At 37.1% G+C, this 20,975-nt stretch overlaps 1 protein-coding gene across 4 annotated transcripts in view; it reads right to left on the bottom strand.

Moving 5' to 3' along the window:
• Window positions 1-20,975, bottom strand: part of SHOC2 (SHOC2 leucine rich repeat scaffold protein) — a 70,253-nt gene that overhangs the window by 9,306 nt on the left and 39,972 nt on the right. For 3 of the 4 annotated variants that reach the window (XM_074831260.1, XM_074831259.1, XM_074831261.1), the window contains exons 3-6: window positions 18,002-18,139; window positions 5,210-5,340; window positions 1,503-1,691; window positions 101-223 (exon numbers count right to left, since the gene is read on the bottom strand). In XM_074831260.1, coding sequence (XP_074687361.1) covers window positions 101-223; window positions 1,503-1,691; window positions 5,210-5,340; window positions 18,002-18,139 — 581 coding nt within the window. Of the gene's footprint in view, window positions 1-100; window positions 224-1,502; window positions 1,692-5,209; window positions 5,341-10,636; window positions 10,730-18,001; window positions 18,140-20,975 lie in introns of those variants that run through there. The other variant, XM_074831262.1, reaches the window with a different exon arrangement.

Below are 20,975 nucleotides of genomic sequence, written 5' to 3'. Positions count from 1 at the left end.
ATTTGGCTTTATTTGACCCAAAAGTAATATTACTTAAACCTGAAGTAGAGAACACCTATTTGCAGGGATTCACTTAGCCGTTTGTTTATACTCTTCTCACCTCAAGAGAAACAAGCCCAGATACATCCTCAGGGATTTTTGTGAGCTGATTAGTCGCTAAGTTCAGTTCTACCATACTAGTCCAAGTCCCGAAGTCCAAGGGGAGAGAGGTCAGCTGATTGTCCTGTGATTTAACATATCAAATATTTAGGGTCTGCACTTGCAAGAAGCTGGCAAGGCATCTGAGAGATTAAACAAACTGCTTACAAAATACTTCATAAAAATAGTTGATAATTAAATCGGAAGAATAAGATGTTGATAATTGGCCAAGTATTTTTTAAATTCCTCCAAACTTAATAAGCAATCCCAACCTAGAGCTACAGAATTGACTCTGTGTTACTAATACGAACTGAAGTGGAAAAATTCTCAAGATTTCATGTGTCCCAGTAGTTAAAATACTTTTTTGTACCTTCTTTGCTGAGTACAATGGAATGTGGGGGGAAAAAAAAGGAACAGAAAACGCACCATAACTTACAAAGATGCTATCAGCAACGCTGGAATCCTAAAAATATATGGAGTTTGCTTAAAAAAAAAAGCCCACCACACAAACAAAAAAATGAACAAGACAAAAAAGAAAACAAACACACCACAAAGGAAATACACCTTAATGGCTCAGAGTGAAAGCATCTGAAATGAATCTGAACATCTTACTGCTCAAAATGTTGCTACAAAATTTGATCTAGACCAGACACCACAAAATCTAAAAAAAACCCCAGGTCATACAAAGTCCTGGTAAACATGCAAAATTACAAACAGGTATGTGATTAAAAAAAAAATGGTCTTAATGCAAATTGAGAATCCACTTGTGCCAAAAAATATTCTAAAACAGTAGCTGAGCCTAGATACTGATCAAATATTACATATATATTTTTAATAATTTAAGAACTTGACACAAATCCATTCATAGAAAAACATACTCTCTTTTCCCTAGTTCTCTTCACTCTAAGTGTGCCTAGCACAGACTTATAGGTTCTTTTTCTGTGCTCTACAGCTACTGCCAAAAGTCTCCAAACTTAGGTTTTGAAAGAATATATTCAAAAAATATATTTTACATAATTTTCTTTATAATCTAAACTGTAACGGGGGGGGGGAGAAATAAGCTACACTATATGTTCACGTCCCACATGAATATTTAAGAACTTTGCAAGCAACTTTCTTATTTTCATTGTTCAAACTTGAGAAAATGTGACAACAGCTTAACTAACAAAAATAAAGACAAATCAGTAACACCTTGATAGTACATTTTTAAACTAATACAGAATTGTTGCTAGATGTGACAGCAGCAGTGTCCACTTCAGCGTGATAAATTCATTCCTTGTATCATTAAGTTTGCCAGAATTCACGGAGCAGCAAACAGTGCTCCTCATTGATTTTACACACAGCAGCATGTTTCTGTGCCTTACCTTCATGTTCAGCTTACTTAATACTTTAGCTCTAGAGAAAATTCCAAAGGGGATTTTATTGATGCGGTTGTGCTCCATATTGAGAGAGTAGATTGTGGAGAACTGGGACGGGCCACCCACGGGATAGGACTGGAAGCAGTTCCTGGCCAGTGTTAAACTAGTCAGTTTGACAAGGCTGGATAAAAGACCCTGTAGAGAGAAGAAAACCACCCAGGAACTTAGGACAGATTTATTTGAATACATCTCTTTTCCCTCATGAGTCTCCTTAGAAATGTTTTTTCCCCCTCAAGTCCATCCCCTTAATAAGCGTTGCAAAACACATAAACCAGTGTTAAATTTGATAAAACTTCCATCAGCAACAAACTCTGCTCACAGTCATCTGTCTTTACCTTATCTCCCCCTTTCTCCTTACATATATCCAGATGCAAAAAAAGCAAAGATATCACATTTTAAAGCACAAGATTAGGAGGTTTTGTAACTCTTTTCTCCTCCAAAAGGAATTTTTTTATTACCACATTGCTACACCTTGGGCAGCTCGGAAGATCACAGCAGCAGCGGCTGGCAGGCGCAGTCAGCAGCGTGTCCACCCTGAGCTGCAGCCCCGGCTCTGGCCGATGCCACCCAACGGCAGCTCGCTCAGTTTTGACGCCTGCTCACAGTTGAGAGTGTGGCCCAAAGAAGTATCAACTGCAAACAAGCATTTGATACTTCCAGTACAAATCTTTGCTAATTTAATAAAAATCCATATTGCAATCACATCTGCTAGAAGTTTCCTTTTAGGCTGTAACAGTTTCAGATAATCGGACTGGACAGAGAAAAAGAATAGAAAGGGAAGGGTTTGGAAATTCTAGGGTTTTTTCCTGTTTTCAAAATATTCCTAAATAGTTATTATTCCACCTTCTTGGGTTTTTTCTCCCTTAAGAAATGAAAAGCAAGAAGCCTGGAGTTGAACTGAATAACAGTGGTTGCCCATTGAATCCGGAGTCTCATTCCACTTTGCAATCTAATTAGATTCTAAAATCTCAGCAGTGCGGATCTCGGAGTTTATCTGTTAGCTACGTGCCAAGCACGTTGCTGGAACTGTTGGGATGAATAATGAGATCTAAATTACTGCTGAAGTGTCACCTTTGCTTATTACTATGCCAACTTGAATTCAGCCCTATTTGCTTAAGTATTACAGAAACTGGAGATTTATGCATGGTATTACATACCATAAATAATGCAACATCTGCAATCAGGAATGAATGGTAACAAGATAATGATTTCAACCATATTTCTAATGTCAGTATTTCTGGATTGCAATTCCAGTGCTATATTCACTGTAAAAGCTTTAAGAACATGGCTTTGCTGTTTCACCAGGAAAGCTTTGGCTACTTTTCTAAATAGTTTATTAACATTATTGTAAATAAAACAGGATCAAATAGGGACTTGCCTACATGTCACGGCTAAAGCTTTAGGCACTGAACTACAATTCTGGGGGCATCTCAACAAATATCAGTGAAGCAATTTTCCCCCTAAAGATAAAATACTGGATCTTCAAATCAGTATTCATCTAACCTAATCATTAAATAGTATAATCTTTGATTAGGAAATACTGCTTCTAGCTATACTTTAATGGCTATTCTTTGTCCCAGGGTTACGCAGTCTCTGAGCTCTGTTACAAACACGCTTTATTGCTTCAAATGGATTTTGGCATTTCAAAAAGCCATTTTTGAAGTCTGCTTCCATACAAAAAATATTAAAAATATGTTAGCTAATACACTCTAATAGCCTAGAGTAATTAAACACATTTGAAGGGAAGCAAGAGAGCTTTGGCAGTACAAAGAGAACAATGCTCTTATATCTATGAGAGGCAGTGCCGACTTCTCCCAGCCCATCCTTTTAAGATAAAATATTTATTAGGCATTGTGTCAGCAGCTTCAGCTATGTTTCTTCTACAAATACAGTTCTTTGTATTATAGCACAGAATGTTTTACTTTAAACAGATTACAGTATAAACTATACACTCCTGCAAGGTAGCAGCTTAAGTGTTAACATATTGTTGGCAAATATACATGAAGAAGGCAGCACAGTCATAAAGAGTTTTGTATTATGACTGAACATATTTTAAAGCAAGTAATCATCCTTCACATTAGCTTTTTGTAATTATACTGTAGTTGCTTTTATAATATGTCTGGGTGGGGTGGGCTACTTTAGCTCTCATCTTAAAGGCAGCCTGGGGGCTTTCACTCAGTACTATTTTCTTAAATGATAGTTTTACCCAAACATTTATTAAATTCTCTGTTTTCAGTCTATCACTGCTGAGTTCAGAAATTTATCTGAAGGAAAGTAGTTAGCTACTGCACTTTGTTACTATGAGTACTTTGCCTAACTCCAAACACATTTTGATTTTCTTCTATATATAGTTTCCTATATATCTCTTTAGATAACATTTTAACTCATTGTATACTAGTAATTTATACGGCGTGAGAGGGTGGAATGGGGATGACAGCTTAGAAAAGCAGTTTGGACCATCATTAAAACAGAACAGAATATAAACTCTATGTTGTGTCCTGAAGCCTTCACCTCAAAATGTTCTAAAGCAATGGAAGAAATATCCAAAATAAGAATCAATCATACCAGATTTTTTTTCTGCCTTTTCTTCCCAGGCACTAATGCTTCAAGTCAAACATTTTTCTCTAAACATTTACTAGCACCAAAAGTATACAGTATGCAGCCAAGCATCTCACACACTGCTGTCCTGATAGTCTCAAGAAGTTACGAAAATGAAAAGGTTTAAAGGAATAACCCAGCAGTGTAAATAGTTTCAAAGTCTGCAGACATCAAAGCTGTATTTAAAAAATGGTCTGTAACCAACTAGCTATCCAGGACTGCGAAACTGGAGTCCACAGGGGCACGTTTCCAGACAGCTCTAGAGAAGGTGTATACAAATACAGATGCACTGAGGACTAGGACCTTCTGCACTCTGTTCAGGGAGTATGTTAATTGAAGAGATTGACAAGGTGTCTCCAGAACTTCTAACTACAGGCATGTCTCTTGGTCCCACACTAAGCTTGAAGCAAGAGAGACCCGGCTAAGATAATCAAGTGCAGCAGCTATGAAAAGAAAAGTGAGAAAACAGATTTCTCTTTCTCCTGTGATCCTCAGAGTCACTGGAAACTGAAAAATTATGCAAATTTTTGTTTTTCATAACTGATGAAAGGTGTGTCAGTGAGTTGCCAGAAGCTATCACATTGGTGTCAACAGCACACTTTTCCACATTAAAATGAGAATGCTGTGGCCAAGTAGTTGTGAAAAGCTTTACTCACTCTCTTAAAGGTCATTCTTGCCTCAATTACATGGGGAAAGAGATATCCCATTTTTCATTCTTCTACTTCTTCCCCACCTCCATGAAACAGAAACACTGATAAATACTTCTCTAGCTTGAATGGTGGGAACCTGTACTCCTTATTTTAGGTTTTCTTAAGAGATCGAACTGCAAATACAATCACATGTATTGCTCCCACTTTTGACTAAAGTTGTATGACATTAGTTCTTCTATACTAGTTAGATATACCTAATATGTACAGAATTGCAATATTTCACATTACATACACATAAATTAAAACAAAGGGTATTCCTCAGACTTAAGATGAAGTAATTCCACATGTTCTAATCTCACTACAAAACATCAATTTCCTCCCCAATTCACTTCCTCTAACTCTCACCTCTGGTAAAGTAGAAATGTTGTTGTTCTCCAGGTTCAGTTCATCAAGTTCACTGCATTTTGCTAAAGACTTCGGAATTGCTGACAGCCTATTGTACCTCAGGCCAAGACGACTTAGACTGGACAGATTTCCTACAGATAGAAAACAGGTATAAATACATCATTAGATTTACACAGAGGCACAGAACAAGGTTTGACTTCAGATTCTTCTGTTGTCTCACACTCTACACTTCAAACCTTTCATATGGTGAAACGGAACTATCATCCCAAAACAGGAGATACACAGAATACAGTGCTTTCCAATGCTGAAGTCAACCACGCAGAAGTAGATTGTGCATATTAAGGATTATTCTCAAATTGTGCATAATGCGGTAAGCAAGCAAGGCATATGTCCTATGGTAGAAGTCCTACCTTGACCTTTCTACCAACAAAAAACTCTATCATTTTCTAGATGTCTCCAAAATGACTTTTTAGAATTACAGATAGCATCATTCAATGCCATGACTCCTATTACAGAACCCGGGCATACATCACACAGCTGAGGTCCTGGCAAAACAATTTCCTCTACAGGGAAAAAAAAACCCTTTGCCATTCTCCAAAAGCAACAAAGTCTTTAAAAAAAGTGACAGAAAGAAACCCCACCACCTTCCAAGTTTTCTGAAGAATACTGAAAGAAAAGTCTGGAGGAAGTGTGCAAAAATCTGGACAATAGTGCATGTAAAAATATTTCTGAATATTGCCAGGCTGCAAGTCCCAGTTGATATGGATTTCTGTCTGGAGAAAAATTCTTGAGAAACTTGCAAATTGAAAATTTCTCATCTGAAGCTCCAACCTTTACCGTCTAACAAGTACTCAAGACCAAAACTAACTGCTTAACGATGTCTTTGAACTATGTGGTGCTGGGGCATTTAGACTATCCTACAGGTAGTAAGACCTTGAGCTTCACTGAAGTCAACTGGCAAACAGTACAAACAGTGCTTGGTCTTCTGGCTCATTCCTGTGATCAGAAAACGTGTCTGTGCATGTGCAGACATCACACCAGTGGAGCTTGTGAACAGATTCACACAATCAATCAGTTCCTTGAAAAACATTTGCTATTTTACACTCATTTTTACAACCACTCATGGCACAACACATTTTGCTCTGCAAAATGAAGTAACAGAAACACACGTTAGAAAAGAAACATAAGATTTAACAAATGGCAGCAAGAATAACCAGAAATAATTTTAAAAGATGAAGGAAGCTTAGTATGTACAGTCTAAATACTCGTTAAATGAAGGCTATATTAATGTCTATGCATACTTTCTTACACAAAGGTTTCTGGAACACAACAAAGGAAGAAGTAAATGTAGTGTGTGAAATATGCTTGGAAACAAAGGATTAAACAAAAAAAGAAATAGAGAATGAAATTTAATACAAATGTTACAAAGGGATCTGCTAGACAGAGGAAAATTCTCAACAAAAGAAGTGGCAAAATACCTCTTTCCTGGACTTGGTCAAAATATACTGTAAGAATGACCCTACATCACTGAGTAGCTGGGAATGTAGCTAATAAAAACTGGAAACTGGGAATGGTTTATGATTCACTGTAGTGATTATTTGGAGATTCACAAGAGCAATGAAAGAAAAAAAAAACCCAAACAAAAAAAAACCCACCAAACAAAAAAACATATAGAAAAAAAATCATCCACGTCTTACAAGTCAAGAAAGAGAAGAGGATGAATTTTCAGTGCATATCTGATATTTAGCTAAGAAGCTTAGCAACAAATTTCACTTAGTATTGTCAATAACTAAACAAAAATTAAAACAACGGGTAGTCACCTGGAGTTGCTTAACTAGTAGTACCTCCCATTGGGATTTTTATTTATATTTTTAAAGTGCTTTCTGTCTGAACAAGTATTAGCTTTTGCAGAAGCAACAAAGAAAGTCTTCCCTTAACCAAAAAAAGGCATTTAAAATCCAGGGCTATTAATATTGCTCTCCAGTGCACAAATCTTCATTTTTTCAGATTAAATCCTACAGTGCATATATACACTAACAAGAGTAACTAAGACCTATTTTATTCCTACAATCCACTAGTATAAAAACGCACTTTTCTACACAGTGTAGCTATTTCATGCCATATTTGGTGAGATGTGGCATTGTTGGCCGTGTAGGAAACTGGTCTCACTTCACACGATAGACATCCTACTGCAAGGCACCAAGATCATTAGGATTTGCCATTCCAGGGATGAACAAAGCACATCCTGACTGCATGTCTCTGAATTATTATTTAATGCTTTACTAACAAAACAAATGACAAACTTTACACAAAGTAAGAAGATCTCAATCTACTATTCTTTTTCACTACTTAAGCCTTGAGCTAGATGCTGATCTGGATTTTTCAGGCAAAGAGAACGAAGGGGGATCGGGTCTAGCAGACAGCATGATGCCAACTGTTGCTTAGCAATACAACGTCGCTATGCCGATTCCCAGATTGTGAGCACAGGTTGTATGTATATGGCTCTTCCTACCAGCAACGTGGCATTTCAGAAAAATGAAACAAGGCAGCCATTAGAGAGAGTCAAACTGTACCGTAATTTTCCAAGAGAGAAAGACATACGTTGGCTATCCTCATGGCATTATCAGAAAGGAAGCATAAATAGCAGCTCCCAGTAATTTCTTTCTTATTGTAAGTAGCATTTCTCAATAAACTTTATCACTGTTTCTCTACTAGTTATCTTTCTCCTTCATGGGAAAGGGATGCAAAGGCATAACAAAGACACATCCTGCGTGCACCAAGTTCCCTGTGACTGTTTTACACACCACAACACTAAATACAGTTATTCTTGAGAACAAAAGCAGCAAGATTTCAGCTGATGCTTCATCAGTAGCACCTCTCCCACTGCTCCTGGAAGGGCTGTCCTGCACCCAGCTGATGCAGGCAGTATGGGCCGCCTTCTCATTTCAAGCCAGAATTTATTTATAGCCAATTTATTTACATTTAGTCTTCTGTCAACAAGACTCAGATATCTTTTCATCCTCATCAGAGTTCATACTCACACCTCATTGTGAACTCATCGCAGTGAGAAACCCTTATCAGTTTTTATCTTCACATCCTGACAAAAAAAGATGATCCTCAGAGCTCAGCGTGTTAAAACTTTCTTTTTTTTTTTCTTCTTTTCTTTTTTTTGAAGGAACACTCAGTTCAGTGATGTTAATATTTGCATCCATGGTCCACGGGCCAGCCACTGGGTAGCTGGCTAACGCACTCAGGCCTCCTCACCAGCTCTCTGACCACCAAGTGACAAACTCCAGTTTATAACAGAAATTGGTACAAGTTGCTAAATAGCACACCTTGTGCATTGCACTATCAAAAGTGATCCCATTTACAGCTCCCTGAGCTCAGAATTACCTAGCTGATACTCATATTCAGAGCTGCTCTAGAGTGCCTGCACGCATCTACATCTTCTCCAGTTCAGCTGCTGGTTTCTGAGATAGCACCATCCGCTGATGTGCTGTCAAGTTAAGTCTAAGAAATGAGGCAACGAACGTAACAACTGATCACGATCAACTCAGTCAGGCAGTCATCAGGATCATTTGCGGTTGTATTTCTGTCACTGAAACCATACCTCAGCAGTTCCTCTAAAGCAGCCCCTTGCAGGTAAAGTGACTCAGAGAATGCAGCTCTAGATGTTCATGAACATGACAGTTTGATAACCATAATTGAAAAGCAGCTACTAGCAGGAAAAGCAACAAGCAAAACCCCTTCCAGCTTTTTTTCTTAGGGAGCCCATTACAAAAACCCTTGTAAACTCAACTTCCCCATCCATTGGTACTTCTAAAAATATGGTACTAAAGCCTGACTAAGCCCTAAACTTATGCCAGGCCTCAGAAAGTCACTGAAAAATTGTTCTAGTTCATTTTTTGGTGTGAACAGTCACTCTTGGGAATCAGGTTACACACAGTCACCTTGTTTCAGGTCCATTTTCTCATCAGCAAAGCATACGAATGCCCATCAGTGGGCTCCACTTTGCGCAGCTCTCAGGTTTGAAGCAACATAAGTGCAGAATTCATAATGACTTCACTGGAGTGACTGCATGTGTCTCAGGGCTAGCTATTTAATTCACACAGAAATGAATGAAAAATTACTTGGAAGCATGCAAATCCAGAAACATTAAACCAAACTCGGTTACTATAAAAGGGACTCTAAATACATGGTTTAAATTAAATTCTTCATTAAAGGTACCTCAAAAATATTAGTCAGAAAAAACAGGTGTTTGCCAATCTCAAAACAAACAGAAGACTGGAAATACAGCAGGAAATCATGTTTAGAAAACCACACTTTTTAGAAAGACCACCTGAAGTGGTTCTCCAAGTAGGAGCAATATATCTCCTTCTTGAATATTTCAAAATCAAAAGGAACTGGTTTGGTGAATAATATAAAGAAATCCAAATCCCTAATTCAAATTCTACTAGTGCTTCTAAAGGGAGTGACAAATCCTCTCTTCTTCTGAGATTTACCACACCTCTTCCCATCCCTCCTTTAGTTAAAATAATCCTTCAAATTCCCTATCTTTAGATGAAGGGTTATTACTTAGTGCAAAATGTTACTGCAAAAGATGGAATAATTAGTCTGTTTTATATAACTTAGTTCATCAAACTACTTTGCTATCAGGATCAGTTTATTTAGGAGAAGCATCAGATCAATTTGAAATCTGTTCACTAGAGAAAACTCTTCTGCAGATAATGTTAAAAACACAAATTGATCTTACAAGAGCTGTGCACATCAAAACCCCATAAGATTGTAATCAAAAGTATACATGAACTTCAGCATGCAATAGATAATTGCAAGAACTTGCTACAAACAACATGGCACTATTAAGTATTTCTGATGATTTAACTTCTATAAATACTCTTAGATCTTGATTTGACTAAACTTTGCACACAATGAGTAGCTACCTATTAAATAAGGTTTTACATGACCACACATTATTTCATAGAGCGCAGTTCATTTAATTCACTGAGGGATCTTCTAAGAAAGATAAATTGCTCTTTTGCATAGAAAAGGTACCAGATTTCATTTTTAAAAAATAGAAAAGAAGTACATCCAAAATTAATTTTAAAAGTTTAAAAAATCAAACTTGATGCCACTTTAAAAAAAAAAAAACATGAATTAAGCTTAATACACCACACTGCATTAATCTTGTAGTGAGAATAACAAAGATGACAATATGGAAGAAAAAGCCAAGAGGTTCAATGAGTATGTTACAAAGTAGGTGGGACCTAAGGGCCTTACAAGAGTTGAAAGCTGTATAGGAGAGACTAGACAAGCTAGAGATGGCCAGCTGTGGATAGAGATTAAATATTGCATTCAAATATTTCAACAGTGCTCCTACCCTAAAATAGCCATAAGTCAGAAGATGCCTGTATCACACTTTGTACTTACTATATATTAGTTTTTCCAGATGTCGGCCATACTCCATGACAATTGTTGAACAGTTTCACAGATTTTTAGGTGAAAGGAGCTGTTGACATGTTTAATCTAATCTCTCGTCAGAAAGCAAACCATTTCCCCTGATAGCTGTAGAGTAAAACGAAAGGCTTCAGATAAACCGTTTTAACCTTCAATTGCATTCCACAAGCAAAGACGATGTCTGCCAATGTCCAACACTGTGACAGCATGAAGTGACCGGTCTGGCAAGACATCCTGAAGGTGATCTCAGTGAGCATGTTGCAGAGGAAAGCAGAACAAAATCCCATAGTCATTACTCATCTGATCTGGGGGTAGCTCTTTCCTAAACCAAACCCTATAGATTTGTATGAATGTAAACTCACATCACCAATCAATCATCTGAGAGAGGTCAATTCTCTTCTACAACCTGCAGGGCTGGAACATCTCTAATGTTTAACATGCTCTGGCTAAAGGCTGATGTTTTAGAAAACTTGGGAATAGGGACAGATAGCTGATGGGGGAGGGAGGGCAACTGCTTGGGATAACTGCAGAAGAGAAGAGAATCCCTCCTGATCATTGCAACCAACTACCAAAGCCAAAGCATGAAATGTAATTATACTCTTCCAAATACAAAGTTATAGTTGAACACAACACAAAGTTTGACTTATGAACTCCAGATTTTACTTATTTAATAGTAATGTGATTTTTAGTGTATTTTAATTTTTCTTTTCAGCCACCAATACCTCCTGATATACCAGGCCAGTGTAGGAGGCAGGTTCAGATTCACAAATAACAAGGGTCAGCAGTGTCCATAATTTTTTATCTTGTTCAAACCAAAGTGCATTATCCTCCTTACACAAAGCCTATATTCTTATATAAAGTCTATATATAAGTCTTATATGAAGCCTAGAATTCTCATAAACATGTTATCTATTAGAAAGCTACTTAACATGAATTTAAAATTAAGCTCTACCACCTTTACTGGTTTAAATGCCATTTGAGAAGAGCAGATTCCTCTCTATTTTCAGTCTAACAGTATCAACCAAAGACAGGTTTTCCCTCATTATTTCAAGGTTAAGGCTAAAGCGTGACCATGTCAGCAGTTATTTATTTTTCAACTCTAATTCAAGACCATAATCATTGCCAACTGCATATGTGAGATGCACGCAAGATGCTGGCAAAACCTGAGTGACAGAGGCTCAAGTATCTGACATGCACCACACACAACACCTGCATAAGGTTAGAGAGCACAAACTCTTAGTGACTGTTTCTGAAACTAAGCTATGAAAATTCAACTTCATTTAACATGCATTCATCAAAATGCATGTAACTAATAGACCTGCTTGTCTCAATTCTGACGTGTTCCTTTGAATCACTCTTTCCTCGTGCCTGCTTCTTACATAAAGAAAATAAGAATATGGACTTTTTCTTTCTGCAGTATACAAATCATTCTGAAAATGCTGAGCCACAGTTATAATACATCCGTACATATCTCCACATCTAATTACTGTGTGATGCTATGTACATTCACTAAAATAAACTGTCCCTATCCTAGTCTTACCAGGAAGAATATCCAACCAAAACAACACCAAAAAAAATATTTTAATAAATACACATCAAATCAATAAACTCAGAAGTAATAAGCCAATAGAAGCTAGCCTAACTTTTAAAGAAAAACAGTATATACATATTTAACTAGATCAGGCTTGCATTGGAGATTTATTTATTAAAACAAAAAAGGGAAGTTATAATTAGCTGAAAGTGGTACAAAAATACAAAAACCACTTCACATTGCAACAGAGTCAAAAGCAATAGTTGGGACTTATTTTGGGCTATCAGTGAAAGTACTGCATTTTACTGGATTCATACTTTATACGGTAACACAAAGCAACCGAAATTTATTTAATTTAATATTTCATTGGTAGCCTTATTTTCCTTTTCAATTGACAATATAAAACCTCTCTGTGAAATTAAAGATTTATATAAATGTAAATCACATTGTAAGAACAGTTTATACTTAACTGGCAATTCAGAAAAAACACTAACCTTTCCTAAGCAACAGATGCATTTAATTTTTTAGGTCTGCACTACTATATAAATACATAAAACGCATAACACATGAATATACATTTATAATTTTAGCTAATTAAGGAATGTAAGAATTATTGTATGCAGCCCAGAGATCCACCTAGTATTTTCTCTCCAGAAAAAAATGCCCAACAGCAGATACCAAGAGAAGAACCTAAGAAAAGGGAAAAGCACACCCTGAAACTTCCCCAAGAGCTGGGGGAAGATTCAACAGCCTGCAGCTCAGCAACTTCCTGAATTTAGAAGCAACTGATACATTTTTCTTCTGCATAATTGTCACATTGCCCTGTGAGCTTTTAGCATCTATAGCAACCTGTGTGAACACTACCACCCAAGTGTTCCCTACCCATCGCATGCAGTACAGTCTGCTTTTACTGGTTTGAGGTCGACACCTCACAACTTTGCTTTATCCCTCCTGTTCTGCCGTTGGAAGAGGCAGTGAGCAGTCACTTCCCACTTACCCTCTCCTGACACTCACTATTTTCTACACAATTTCACATTTACTCAGTCTAGAATTGAAGCCAACAAGAACCAGAAGCTTCATTCCCTTTATGAGACCACCATGAGAACTAGAAAAGGCTTATAATAACCCAAAAATGAAAATAAAAGAGTGGGAGTCACTGCTTTCCACCAGATGAAAAAAAAAAAAAAAGGCTGAGATTATTGTGATTGCCCAATACTAGCAGAATCTAATTAAAAATGTTTCATTAACAGCATAGTCCAAGAATAAAACCTTAGACAAAGCACCGAACACTGATCAGATCTCCCAACGTGAGTCTATGGAAACAGACTTGATCCTGCGAAGTACTGAATGCTCACCGAACAAAGCACTAGGTCATGTGCTTAAATTTTAAGAATATAAATATTGCCGTTAAAGCTGGCGTAGGAGCCTGTGCACTTTGCTCCATCAGAATGGCAAGTAATTAGTAACACCAAACCCACCAGTCACATATGAACATCACCCCTGAGCACACGAAGGGAGCTGCAGGTGCTCTGCTGGGTCTCATCAGGACCAGTGCACGTCAGACATTTCAGAATAAGACTTCTCCAGTTTTTGCTAAGCCTGCTAAATTTAAAATACCATTCTAAAGTAGTTCCACTTTTCTACAGAAATATCTTTACTAGGACTTCTAGGGACTTAAAGCTCTCGACCACACTTTGTATAACCTAAGCCATACCAATTACATATGCCTAGCTCTGGTCACAATGCTTCATGATTTATCAACTATATTTTTTAAAAGCACAGTGCCCTCAGAAGGACACAGGGGCTAAATGGTTTAGAAGCCTAGTTTGTAGCACAATTTCCACTGGTAAAAACGGCAAAGCCTCTTCACATAATATTTACTTTTATGAGAGTTGTGATTTCAGCTTCTGAGTTAATGTATCACAGCAAAGGGCAGGAGTAGAGCTCAGGGCTTTGAATATGCCTCATTTTCCTAACCATCTCTTAGGAACAGTGCCATGTCAGACACCATCTCTTAGGAACGGTGCCATGTCAGACACTGGAAAGTGTGTCCAGTGATGAAATTTTTTGTGCTTTTAAAGCATCATTTTGGAACACTTACAACTGACTATTCTTTCTCTTATTAAAATGTCTGTTGCCTTAAATGTCCATGAATATGGCACATTTGACTATAATCAAACTGCACACATGAATACACACAAAACTAGAAAATTAGGAAACAGATCAAGAATCTGATTTTTTTTAAGTTGTAATTCTGTTCCTGCTGAATTTCTTTCTCAAATAAGAGTTTCTGTGCTTTTAAATAAGAAATCGTGAACACATTGGTACAGAATGCTAAAATTAAAAGTTCAAAGAGGGAACACTCACAACGTAGTATTTGCAGCACAGAACTTCCGAAGCTAGTTTTTAATCCAAAGAAACACTTTACTCCACCCAAAATTTGCTTTCTGTCTCAAAAGTTTAATTAGTAATTTTAATATAAATGGTATGTTCTTCACCTTCTTTTATACATACTGTGAACATATTAGTGTGGCAGCTAAGTATACAGAGATAAGACATTGTGTAAATAAAAGTAGGTCATAATTCCCCCCTCCAAAAAAAAAAAAAAAGGGGGGGTGGGGGGCAAATCTGCAATTAAAACACTAAGCAGCTAAGATCCCACTATGATTTTGATTATAGACTTGAGACTCCTGGAATGTGCTAAGCCGTTCCACAAAGCTCATTTTTCTTACAGGAAGTGATCTAATATACAAAGTACTTTACAATTTTCAATCAACAGAAATACAGATATGAATGTATTAAGCCAATAACTATAAAGCAAGACATTAGGTCACTTCCTGACAACTAATATCTAAAATCGACATTTGTTACTGCACGAAAGCACGCTTATACAGCCTTAGTGGAAACAAGAATTTTGTATTTTTACAGAGTGGGTATATTGGCTCTACTACCTCTGTAATCATGGCTGATGCATAATCCCTTCCCTGCCACTCCCCTGCATGTCACCCTCCAACATCCCTTCCTCACAGCTCCGGCACATTTCAGTACAGTACTGTTATTTAGAAAACACCCTTTTTTTTTTTTTTTTTTTTTTTTTTCTTCTCTCATTGGCTGTTCCAGAAATCTTTCTGTGGTAAAACCAAAACTTGGTCAGATAGTCCAGCAGTCAATTTAAGAAGCATTTTGCAAGGATTTTGGGTGGGGGAAGGAGGAAAGGGGTCCTTTTTTGAGGGGAAGGAGAAATAGAAAAGGAAGGGGACTGTTTGTTTTTCAAAGCAGCTTGACAAAAACATCTCTCTCAAGAAAAAAAACAGGCCTCCATCAAAGGTTGTCGGTGGGGGAGGAGGAGACAGACCTGGCGGTAATGGAAAGTCTGTTCCATAACAGGAGGTTCATAGGCTCATAGTACATTAAATATTTATAATGAGCAAATGTGCTTGGTCTTTTTTGTACCCAGTCTGCAACCCCCACCCCAGTTTGACTGAACTGGGGAAACATTAACAGCACTTACATATTAAGCATACTGAAACCTGGCAGTGTGTAAATGTTGCAAGAAAAGACAGTTGTGTCAAACACCAGGTAGATATCCACGAGTATGGAAGAGACAGAAACTGGAGGAAGTGATGGAGAGGCTGGAAAGGCCATCCCGCAGCTGCGCCGAGCGATGCACACCAGGCCGCCACGCGCCATTTACTCGCTGGGTTTTTCTCAGTACTCAAAGTCTCTCGCTGAACAATCCTAACCACAAAGCAAGCTGTAATCTAAAAATCAAGCCACAACTTGCTTTAATGTTGAACCAAAACTCCGATGACTAAGAAATAAAGCCAATGTTGCTGAACTGGCTATGGCTGCCTTTTCTGTAACACATGTAAATGTAGGTTGATCATTATCATTTAAGCTGGAGTTTAAAATTGTTTCCCTTCAGTATTCAATTCTGGCTGTTTGTGAACTATATGTAGCACAAATACCAATCTCTGATTTTAAGTTTTTACTCTAAACAGAAATGCTTACCTACTACATGTTGGTCAATACAAACAACAGGTATTTTTCAGTGGAGCAAAAACTGAACCAGAGTAAAGCTAAAGCCACGATAGTGCACTGCTGTCTCTTACCATTATTCATCTGTCTTCAGTGGTTTGTTGAGCTATGTAGCACTGATATTCAGCTCAGATAAGCATGTAAAGAGACAGCTATATACATTTAAAAATATGTAACTTAAAAAAACTATAAAGACAATGCAATGGAAAAACAAAACAAAGAAAATTGGCAGAAATCCAGACCAACCATGTATGAACCTGACTAAAGACAAACCACCGAAGCTTACAGTAACTTTCTGAAGAAAGAGATGAGTCCAGACTATCTTGATTGCATAGTCAGCAACTCCCTACTGATCAGAAATTACTTAACTGCCTAAGTAACTTTGTGCCTCTCCTACCCAAAGACCTTTCCTGTAAGCACAGTCTTGCAGCATATTATAAGTAAGATTTCTGTGGTCCTCTGAGAAGCTCGGTGACTGTCAGTCACTACACAACTCAGTAAGTCGTACTACTGTTCTGCACAAGAACCAACAATAGTGGTCTAGAAGCCCTGACAATGAAAATCTCACAATTGCTTACAGAATTTTTCCCATCATTAGCAGTTTATCCAGAGAACTCACTTCCTAAATGACATGTACATTACATATTAATTTTATTTAAAACAACTTTCAATAAGATTTACAAAATAGCTACAAAAATAAAGGTTGTGCTTATGAATTGTGTAAGTTAGATGCAAATTCCAGATGAAACGGGATCTCCAGAGTTTAAAAATATCATCAATCCAGGAAGGAAGTTTAGCTCCAGTGGATACTTCATCAATGTAAATTCTGTTTAGGTCAAACTTTCTAAACAAAAAGCCACAGTAGCTCCACATTCAACGATTTACTGCCAGAAGAAAACCTGGAGCGTTGTTAAGTGGTTCCTCACTCTTCTGCTCATTCGCTTTACTATGTGTTAAAGTACATTAACGAAATGTTCAATATAAATATTGTTTAAGTGATAATGTTCATTCTTCTGAGTATGTTCTGGTGACAACTAAGAGCTTAAAATCATGATGACCTTGAGTTTTGTCTTTTAAAGTCACAGCATGCATCTTTCTCTGCCATCTGTTTAAAACTGATTTAATTAACTAGGAAAAGTTGTATTTTGTCATTTTATTCTACATGAGCTGCTGAAACTGATCAGGACAGTATTTATTTCAGTCTTAGTTCCCATCTAAGTTGCAAATCCTCTGTATTTTATTGCACTAGAACATGACCTTTGTGGACTTTGAAGGGGTTTTTTTTAGTTTTTCTATGGAAAAGCATAAAATATACAGAATTTATTTAAAACATTTATCTTTTTCACTCTATTTTTCTTCAGCCAAGGATGTTAATTAAAACTATTTGCCAAAGTATTACACTTCAACTAAGAGTCTTTTAGCCTTTTATTTTTATATGCTCAGTTTCATTACAGAATGAACAGACAAGCTGTAGCTATTTATTCATAACCACAGAACACCTTAAATCACAGTTTAGAAGTGATGGATTTTTTTTCCTTATAACTCTCATTCTCTGCAGCACATCTAGATTTAATAATGTAATTCAGAAAGTAGAAACTACATTTAACGTAACATGCACACCTTGCTTTTGATCTCAAGCGTGAAGCTGCCTTGAGCTGAACACCAGTCATTCTACAGTCACCAACCAAATACTGATTCTTAAATTTGTTTCTCTTACTGAACATTTTGAAATAGTGATTTATTTTCTCTTCTCCAGCCTCTTCACATACCTATGGTTTCTGGCAGGTCCAAGAGCTCATTGTGCTGCAAGTCAAGGTTGGTGATCTGCGTGCAGCTTCCAATCTCTTCTGGAAGATGTTCAAGCTGATTGTGCGCTACATCCAGCGTTATGAGGTTACACAACTCACCTAAAAGCATACAAGAAAACCAAAACATCAAGTTCTTTAATGTACAGCTCTAGACAATGACTTCCACACAGAGATTAATAGAATCAGACAGATTTGGGAATAATCTCAAAAAAGCTATTGCTACCGTAAAGTTATACATATAAAGAAAGGCATTACAGGATCGTAATTTCATCAGTCAGATCTAAAACCTGATCAACAATTTTTAAAAACTCAGATAAAGCTTTTAAAGATTCTCTGAAGAAAACTTACTTATTTACTGATTTTCTTCTGACAGTTCAAGCTGTGGAGTAAGAGTACAAACCCTATACCTTACACTTGTTTCAGGCTGACTAGAAGTTTAAAACATCACAGAGTAAGTGGATTGTATTGAATTTTGAGAAACTAAGATGTTTTTATACCATGAATTACTTTCAGGCATATATCAACAATTAAGAGAAAGGCTGACAACCTAGATAGTCCACCCAAAATCTTGAGTGCTATTTTTAATCAGTTTTAGTCATCACAAAAAAGGCAACATATGATAAGTAAACTGTAAACCTATTCACATAGATTATTGTATTTTATATATGCAAACAGAGCTACAGCAAATAAAATTTTGAAATAAAAGGCTTATCTCTTATGCCTTAAAAAAGATTGGACTTCCTTAGAGTTTAGAGCTACTTTACTCTGAACTGCTTCATTCCTGACATTTACACATTAAAGTCAGCTAGACACAACTCTCTACATACAGTAGCTTCACCTGGTATAATGACAAACATACTGTGTTCTGAGCAATAGCTTGTTGGGTTTAAAAAAAAAAAATGTGTGTGCATGAATACAGGTGTACACACTCACGTTTTTTGCATCTGATGGAGGTGAAATTAATGCAAATGATTTAACAGCTTCAACTCTATCCAGTAAAGATGAGGTCACTGTATTTGTGTATAAGAGCATGACTCAGTGAGTTAACAAATTTGGAAGAGTAGCAAATTCCTTTTGAGGAGCAAATGTCTATTTTTAAGCTTCAGTGTTGTATCTTTGACACAATCCTTTAAGGATTTTCCCACAGGTCTGCAGGATGAGCTTGGGCAAGTTCCAATGTGTAGACTGTCTACTCATTAGATCAGCAGATAATCACAAATAGCAATTTAATAAATCGTAAAATATTTATGAATTCAGACTCTGTATAGAGCTGCAAGTATCATGTAGCCAGAATACTTACTACATATCACAAAACAGTTGTGAAAGGCCAGGAAAAAAAGACAACCCCAACAGCTTCATTATTCCATTTTTCTAAGACTGTTAACGTATAACTGATCTTATTTCTTGCATTTATTAATGCAAATTGTTTTTCTAGAAACTAGGCAGATGGAAATGTAAAGGTGGTGCTTAAGCATCTCCTCCACTGTGTGTGTCCCCTCTCTTAAGTCAGCATTCAAGTGTATTCCAGGCAACCAGAGTCAATAGTCAAACATGCTGTATCCAGCACTGCATAAACCACACGTTTCAATGCCATTAATATGCAGAAGAAAGCAAATTTAAGAAAAAATTGAGCAAGAGTTAATGTTCTGTGGTAGGAGCATCTTTTTGTTATTCATGAAAACAAGTGGGCAAAGTGTAGAAGGCAATAGAAGGAGGAAGAAAAGCTTAAGACTTCAAAATCCTTCCCTTCAAACAAACAAGGAACCCCACAAATCTTTACTAAGATAACTCAAGAACCTTTGTACACTTTGGGGCAGTAGTTTTCACTTCATGATTGCTGTTTTCATTTGTTTTCACTTCAGACCTAAACCAATGATGTCAAATTTGAAATGTGGCATAAATTTCATTTCATCACAGTGATTTCTCATTTACTTGACTCTTCCCACTCTACATCTGCTGAAGTCAAAGACAGACTTGGGTTTTTGCAGCAACATTTGTTGCACTTCATTGCACCTGCTGAAAACAGCAAGCTACACGTTTGAAACAAACATCTCACTAGCTAATTCTGGGGAGCGTAAAAGAGAAAAGACATGCCCATGTTTATTTAGCCAATTAAGGGCAAGCCAACACTTTGGTTTAATTTGTATAGCCGTACTTAATAAAGATGCAGGCATTATTTTAAAAAGCAACACTGGTAAACATTTAATAAAAATTTTGAATGATAAAATAGATTGATGACTGCCAGACAAATTTTAGACTTCAGAGCGGAAATCAAGTGGAAGTTAAAGCCCTATCATGAAGTTCAGCGACTTAAGGAAAGGAATTTCAAGAGATACTATAGTATTTAATTTTTAGTTCACATTGCTCAGTAAGGAATCTTGCTCTTGGATGTAATAATACTTATGGTTTGACAGCATCTCACCAAAATGTTCATTTTTCCCCCTAAAGGCACAAGGAGAGGGGAGGTGAAGTGCTGTTGGTACTGAAATTCTTTCAATACTTTAACTTGGATTGCTGAAACACAACAGAGTTTGCAAATCAACAAAAAGCACTCAAGGTACATTTCTCCTGTTGCTCTCCATGACGTATGGAAAAAATTCTTACATCCAATATGCTTAACAAGGTGAAAAATGTTTAGGTGATGTGGTAGAGGTTCATCTTCACATGCAAAGGCATACGGACGACCAGCAGTGGGTAGGAGAACCCAAATACTCACTGGGCTGTCCCAGAGCCATCAGCCCCACAGCCAGTGTGAAACCCATCACATTGAGTAAATGTCCCAGAGCACCTCACAGAGTGACTGCTGTTACTGCATATGGGCCTTGGACACCTACTATGAGGTGAGAGGAGGAGCAACTTGGGATGGTAAGAGTTGCTATGGGATCTTTAGGGAAGGGAGGGCAATCAATGTGGTTTAAGAAGAACAAGTGTGGGA

The sequence above is a fragment of the Strix aluco genome, chromosome 7 (assembly GCF_031877795.1).
Source record: "Strix aluco isolate bStrAlu1 chromosome 7, bStrAlu1.hap1, whole genome shotgun sequence".
Taxonomy (NCBI): Eukaryota; Metazoa; Chordata; class Aves; order Strigiformes; family Strigidae; genus Strix; species Strix aluco.
Note: the sequence above shows the minus strand (reverse complement) of the source record. Positions and strands in the feature narration are given on the sequence as shown.